General features: G+C 43.4%; 1 protein-coding gene across 1 annotated transcript in view; it reads left to right on the plus strand.

Moving 5' to 3' along the window:
* The first annotated feature begins 1,012 nt into the window (after window positions 1-1,012).
* Window positions 1,013-7,296, plus strand: part of SERINC1 (serine incorporator 1) — a 9,776-nt gene continuing 3,492 nt past the window's right edge. Inside the window, exons 1-6 of the mRNA XM_010150894.1 lie at window positions 1,013-1,175; window positions 2,848-3,041; window positions 5,211-5,290; window positions 5,488-5,625; window positions 6,488-6,657; window positions 6,785-6,875. Coding sequence (XP_010149196.1) covers window positions 1,140-1,175; window positions 2,848-3,041; window positions 5,211-5,290; window positions 5,488-5,625; window positions 6,488-6,657; window positions 6,785-6,875 — 709 coding nt within the window. The 5' untranslated portion in view covers window positions 1,013-1,139. The remainder of the gene's footprint in view (window positions 1,176-2,847; window positions 3,042-5,210; window positions 5,291-5,487; window positions 5,626-6,487; window positions 6,658-6,784; window positions 6,876-7,296) is intronic.

Below are 7,296 nucleotides of genomic sequence, written 5' to 3' on the forward strand. Positions count from 1 at the left end.
TTGGTTGTGCCTTTCCTCTTCTGGCTTGTGTTTACTTACGGAGTTTTGTCCTTCTTTTACTTCCTGAATTGTCACTCGGCAAGTGGCAGAAAATTGCAGCGAGATGAAGTTCACGGTGTTTGTTTTTTCTTTAACCCCTCCAACCCCCTTGCCCAGTGAAATAGCACAGTCTGCTCCTTTTCCTTCTTCCCACAATTTTCTGTTTAAGCATTTGTAATACAGGGAACTTCTGTCCTATCTTTTTCTCTGGTAGTACTACAGCTGTACAGCATTCCTGTCCACTCCTGCCAGTGACATTTGGCAGTGATGAGGTGTATGTACCCTGTTTGCTTTGGTTTTGTGGTTCCTGCCATGAGTGGAGTTACATTTGGCAGTGATGAGGTGTATGGTACCCTGTTTGCTTTGGTTTTGTGGTTTGTAACTTGTTATATTGTGTAAGTTATTTTTGCCAGCTGACAGAGAAGTGCGACAGGTGAGTAGTTGCTAAGTATGCAGTAATTTGCAGCCTAAGCTGTAGTCTATTTTATGATTTTTTTTGTGCCCTGGTAATGTTTATGGCCCCAGTGAAGGTTGTGGCCCTACGCTGCCAGACACTGAAAGCACACCTATGTCCCAGCTGCAGTCAGATTATCCTCTGTGGTGTATTTGTTTAATCCCTGCAGCTGTGGAAAGGAGGATGTAGTCCTTAACTAAAAGCAATCCTAGCATCTCATTTAGCTGAAATGAAATACAATTTGAGAGAACAAATAAGCCTGAATCCAGTCTTCATTTCCTCTGAACGGGTGAGTGATTACTTTTGACATAGCACTAATTTCACTGGCGCGTTAGGAAGCGCTGCCAAGAATTTTAGGAGGCTCTGTGACATGTTGCAGCGACTTCCTCTACATGGGTGCCGGGATGCAGCGTCCTTTTCCATTGTAACTTCTGACCGTCCACGCGGGCTGAATAAGTGTTGAAATCGGGTCACGCAGAACCGTTTAAGGAGTGTGTTTGATGTCGTGTCTCTCTGTCAGATACCATGCTTATGCGGAAGTGCCCCGTGCCTGCTCTGCCGGTGCTGCCCCAGCGGGAACAACTCCACCATAACTCGGCTCATTTATGCCTTCTTCTTGCTTCTCGGCGTGAGCGTTGCCTGTGTGATGTTAATACCGGGCATGGAGGAGCAGCTGAAGAAGGTCAGGTTACTTCTTTGCTAATGTGAATGTCACGGATAATTGTAAACAACATCTTGAAAGCCTGGGTTTTATCTGAAAATAGGTAATTACGCTGTCACCGGTGCTTCACAGTCACCCCGTTAACGTGATTGTAGATCAGATAAACAAAGAGCTTGTGGGACAGTCACTTCACAGGTGAAAAGCACTATTTGGAAATAAAGTCTCACCTCTCCTTTAATAGCTCGGAGCAGAAAAAAAATTTTGTATCAAACAAAAAACCCTGTTATTTATATGTTTTTAAATTACATGTGGCTGAGATGCTTCTGCTTGTGGCACTTGATTAATTTTGACTGCTGCTAATAAAAAAAAAAAGCCACAATCAGAAATGTCTTCTAGTTTCCTTGTGCTGTACTAGTTAAAATTCTAGTTTAAAGTCTGCAGATGCATACCAAGAATGTTTTTCACTAATGACAGTAGCATATTTTTCACTGGGGATATTAGTGCTTGTAGGATTTTTACAGCAGAGAAGCTGGGAACACAGTTGCAGTATCACAAACTGAAAAAGTCCTTGGCTTGACGTAAACATTCCTTAGCAACAACTAAAAACATCAGTGTTACCAGCATTCTTCTCGGCACAAACCCAGAACGCAGCCTCATCCTAGCTGCTGAGAGGAGAATTAACTCTGTCCCAACAAAACCCAGCACAGTTAGTTACGTGAGGATACCACAGTGGATGTATAGCGATAATTGGAGTTATGAGAGAGCTTATAGGGTCACTGAACTAGGTGTGCTGGATTGAGCCAGGAAAGGGTTAAATCTCTTTACCGTGGCTGCTAGGAAGCTGTGATTTTGTTGATAACGTCCATCGGGATGTGCTTTGGTGCTGTTAGTCTTTGTTTTGCTGTCTTTTTTTTTTTTTCCCTAGTAGATGGTAACTTCTGTCAGGCATGCTTTTGGTTTTCTTCCCCCAAAATGATTAATCTGTAAATGTTTATTTCGGTGTCGTATAGTATAGCCACATTAGGGCTTCACTGAGAGCCATGGTAGTCACCTAGGACAGAAAACGGCACCCTCTGGGTATGATTTGACTTCAGAAAGGTGTTGCTCATGTCCTGGTAGTGACTGGAAAGGATATTCTCAGATGCTTCATATGGAAGCTACAGATACTTCTAATTGATTGTGATTTTTGGGAGGGGGGAGGCTGTTTTTGTTTCAGAGTTGTAAGCAGGCTGCCTCTTCCTGGTGATGTCATCAACTTGGTAGTAACTGTCAAGTCAGATTTACCAAATCCCAGATCTTTTATTTATCTCCTGAATCAGATTAACAAATGAAAATTGTATTTCTTTGAGAAGTTCTGAATTTGCTAATAACAACCACCCCACCCCCCCAGTTAATAAGATTTTTTGGGGGTTTTGTTTAGAGTTTGCCTATGTGGGATTTTTTTTTCCTTCAGTGTGTTTAACGTTCTGGTTAGGCTGTGACTGACTAGCGGGGGGGTTGGACTAGATGATCTTTAGAGGTCCCTTCCAGCCCCTACCGCTCTGTGTGACTGACAATACAGCCCTTCACTGTCACGTGTTAATAGTTGCATGACATTAGAATACTAATGAATTGTGTATTAGTGAATTGCTAATAGGTATTTACTCACGGGAGGCCTTTTACAGGTCACTGAAGTATGTTGTATTTGTGACAGATTCCTGGATTTTGTGATGGAGGGATGGGAACAACTATTCCTGGCATGCATGGCCACGTGAACTGCGATGTGCTGGTTGGTTACAAAGCTGTGTACCGTGTGTGCTTTGGTATGGCCATGTTCTTCCTTCTCTTCTCCTTACTGATGATCAAAGTGAAGAGCAGCAACGACCCGCGAGCAGCGGTGCACAACGGGTAAGATACAGAAATGAGGGTGGAGCTGGGCAGCGTGTGCGCGTGACATACAGGTGCTGTGAAAACGGAGCCTGTGGCTGAGCGTGCTGCGCAGAGCTGCTGTTCCCTAACAAAGAGTTTCACAGTGGCGTTGCAGTGGAGTGTGTTCAGAGTTCTGGGATATGGCAGATCAGTTTTTGTAAGATGAAAAGATACACGTGGCTGTCGCTTTTTAGGGCCTGAACTATGACAGTGGATAACCTGTCCAGAGGCTTTCCCAAGATCAGAGATTCTTTTGTCTAAAGATGACAACATTCAGAGACAAATAATGGCACTAAGTTTCATTTCACTGGAATGTTTTCAGCAAATGGATTAAAAAGCCTCATCTATCCTCTAGGAAATGTATTCCTCCCAACTTTGATGTTTGTAAGGGCTTGGTCTTTGCTAAACAGGTTTATTTTAAAGATAACAGTTTTATATATATATATAATTTATACACGCACCTACATAATGAGACATCTTCCCCCTCTGCTATCTTTTCTTCAGTCTCCTCCTCTGTAAAAAGAAGACTGAGTTACGTATTTAGTTTCTGAGCTTCCCAATGCATTTTTCTTTTGTGTATTTCATTATAGTTAGAATTATCTGGCAGAAGATAATAGTGGAATTTCAGCCTGTGGGTTGACACAAGGGGTAATGTTCTTTCAGGCTCAGCCTACGTGTAATGTAGCTTCTTGAAGCAGGGAGATGCAAATTTTTGTAACAGGCCATGGCCCTAACGGGCATAAACCCATTTGTGGTGCCTGGTTCTTGGTGGTCACAGTGATTTGCTTAGATCTTTTCAAGGTGATTAGGTTTAATGGGTGCTGTGAAGAGCTAAGCCATAAAAACAAAGAGGTGATTTTATATTCAGTATAATAAGATTAAACATTTCTAGCACAAAAAACTTGAAATTATTGCTGTAGGGGAGAAGAAAAGAATGAAGACTGAGCAGAACGTTGCTTTGTTTGTTCTTTTGTTTGGTTTTGGCCTAAAGAAAAGGAGTCTGGGTACAGTATTGGGCTGTGTCAGCAGCAGTAACTCAGTTCAGCCTTCCCCCTGCCAGCTTTGTTCAGGAGAGCATGCTTGGTACAGGCAAGAAGAAAATGGTTCAGGTACATTCTGTATCAACTCTTTGTGCTTTTTACAACGAAAAACACCTTGTAGGTGATGTGGAACCTTTTAGGTAAAAATGCTTTGTAAGTGTTTGGGGTTGTCTTGATACCTGTACGTGGAGTTGTGCTCTGCAGTACAAATGTTGTTGGTGTATCTGCAACCCATAGTAGTTTACTCAGCCTATGTAGTGTCAGCATTAGGATAAAAGGAGAAATGATAACTCATTACCTCTTACTGGTGAAATATTTAATGATGTTACTTTCAACACTTACTTCTGTAGTAACTAGTTGCTTCAGTAGTATGCGTTATGGGGAGCTTTGTGAAACCCCTGCCTTTTGAGTTTTGGAATTTTATGTGTCTTCTCTAATCCTCTGCGGTGTAACCTTTCTGTCAGCGATTGAAATATGGAACAGGGACTTAAAATTTTATGTGTCTCCTTTCCATGAAGGATAGATCCTTTGCTTTTGTTACTGTGATAAATCTCCATCACATGTAGGCCTACGGAGCCCAAAAATAGGTGGGAAGAATCCAGGCTTTTGTGTCTCTCTGTCATGTAGGATATGAATCAGGACTGGTAGGGAACCCCAGCATAATGTTTTCTGCCTTTGTGGGCACCAACTCTGTCTCCTACCTTTTTGCTTTTAAGAACAGATAGGGATGTTTTGGGTGGGTTTTACCCATTTTTCTGGTATGCAGGCAGTTCAGTGATCTCGCTGCTCTAGTTAAAAGCCACCTTAAAAAAACCCCACAGCCCCTCAGCGTTACATTCCACTCTGGCTTCACTGGCAAGGTGTCAGTGAGGTATCTCTGGGAAATGTGTCAAGTGCTGTGCCAGTTTAGCACAGCTTCAGCATGATTTTCTGGAGAACGAAAATGTTGGGCAGATGAAGATCTTTATTCTACTTCAAAGGAAGTGAGTTAAAAATGAGTGATCTAAAAACCAGCTCTTATGGATGCGCGTTCTGTGTACTTGTGAGATTTGTGAATTAGATCAGACTTCAGCAGTTGCCTAACTTCTTTGTTTCAATTTCCTTTTAGATTCTGGTTCTTTAAATTTGCAACAGCACTTGCAATTAGCGTTGGAGCTTTCTTCATACCGGAGGGACCCTTTACAACTGGTAAGGGAATGTTGTCTTCCACTGCACCATGGTGTAGTCGTAACTGGTTTTAAACCCAAACGAAGTGCCTGCTGATGTCTTACAGAGCTGCAGTTAAGAAAACTGTAACCACAGCACTTCCCTGTGTTTAGAGCCATGAAGACATGGTGGTAAACTATCCACGGGTCTGAACTGGTTTTGTTTTATTTCTCTTGTAGTGTGGTTTTATGTTGGTATGGCTGGGGCATTCTGCTTTATTCTCATTCAGCTGGTCTTGCTCATTGACTTTGCCCACTCCTGGAATGAATCTTGGGTCGAAAAAATGGAGGAAGGAAACTCAAGATGCTGGTATGCAGGTAAGGGACTGCACTAGGATCAAGTTGTACACGATGCAGAGTGATGCGTTTTGCCAGATTGCAGTTGTCTTGCTGTCCTCTTGGTGTCACCCTAAATAAGAGGGGGGTGGGGAGAGGGGCAGCAGCCTCTGAGTAATATGATCTCAGCCCTGGGAGTAGGGTATGATAGTAGAGAAGTGGCAATTGTAAGCTTTTGAGGTTTTTTTCAGCCACAGATTTTGTTACACTTTAGCACCAGGTAGTAAACGACCTACCCTGTCACCGCTTCATGTTGAGCCTAAGCAGCTCAAATCAGTGTGTTTTCTTTCCGTCTGCCAGTTGGTCAGTCGTCAAAGGTACGTGCTGAGCGAAAGGCCACAGTACTGAAGAGAGAGCACAGGTCACCGGAGAAAGGAGATATTAATGTTAATACAGCCTTTCAGATGTGGTAATGTAGCTGTTTCAAGAGACGGCGCAGCCTGTCTTCGTGCGGTGGCCGCTTCACTCTTCAATGTTTTTAATAAGATGGAATTTGGAAGCAAGATTTTGTTTTTCCTTCTATTGGGGAAGTAGTTCTTCCCTTTCTTATTGAAGCTTTTAGCCAGAGTGTACGTAGTATAAGGGTGTTCCTACGTACCTGCTTTTCTGGGTTGCTGTTGGAGTGCTGGAGATCCAGTGTGGCTTCAGGCCTTCCATTTATGGTGTTCTTTCTCCTTAACACCTTGAGGACCAAGAAGAACTTATTTCCTTTACGTTTCCGTGCCCAGAGCTGCGCTCTCTCACTGTATACCATATCCAAAACCTGATGATCATCCAATATTGTTTCAATTTTAATACCATCCATTATTAACCAGTTTAACCCTGTTTTTGTCTCTCTTCACAGCTTTGCTGTCAGCTACAGCTGCCAATTATCTGCTGTCTCTAGTAGCTATTGTCTTGTTTTATGTTTATTACACTCACCCGGAAGGTTGTGCTGAAAACAAGACCTTCATCAGTGTTAATATGCTGCTGTGTATTGGTGCTTCCGTAATGTCAATTCTGCCGAAGATTCAGGTATAGTTCTAATTCTGTCGCTTTCCGGGGTGGTTTTTTGTATTGTCAGTACCAGAAACCTATAATATAGTCATGCCCAAGACCTTTTAATTGCCTAAATTTGCTGTTTCTTGACTCCTTTGTATAGGAATCTCAGCCAAGATCTGGTTTGCTGCAGTCTTCTGTGATCACTGTTTACACAATGTATTTGACTTGGTCAGCCATGACCAACGAGCCAGGTGAGTGTCAGTGATACGTGCCGTTCTGGGTGACGGCAGTAAATGGTATCTGCACCCTTCTGCAAGGCGGTGTTAGAATGAGGTACTATAATGCCTGCAGGTCAGAGGCAGTGCTCGTTAGTCTGTCTTCTCTCCACCACCCCAGCTGGGGGTTGTGGTCAGTTCATCACACCCTGACTCTTCTCTTCAGAGGGAGGGATTCTCACAGTTGTCTCCCACTCCAGCCTGGATTCCCTCCCACAGGAGACTGTCCTCCATGAACTTTTCTGTCATTAATCCTTCCCACGAGTGGCAGTTCTTCATGAAATACCCCAGCGTGGGTCCCTCCCATGGGGTGCCGTCCTTCTGGAGCAGCCTGCTCTGGTATGGGCTTCCTGCGGGGTTAGAAGTCCTGCCAGCAAACCGGCTCCCGTCCGTGACG

The sequence above is a fragment of the Eurypyga helias genome, unplaced genomic scaffold (assembly GCF_000690775.1).
Source record: "Eurypyga helias isolate BGI_N326 unplaced genomic scaffold, ASM69077v1 scaffold2744, whole genome shotgun sequence".
Lineage (NCBI taxonomy): Eukaryota > Metazoa > Chordata > Aves > Eurypygiformes > Eurypygidae > Eurypyga > Eurypyga helias.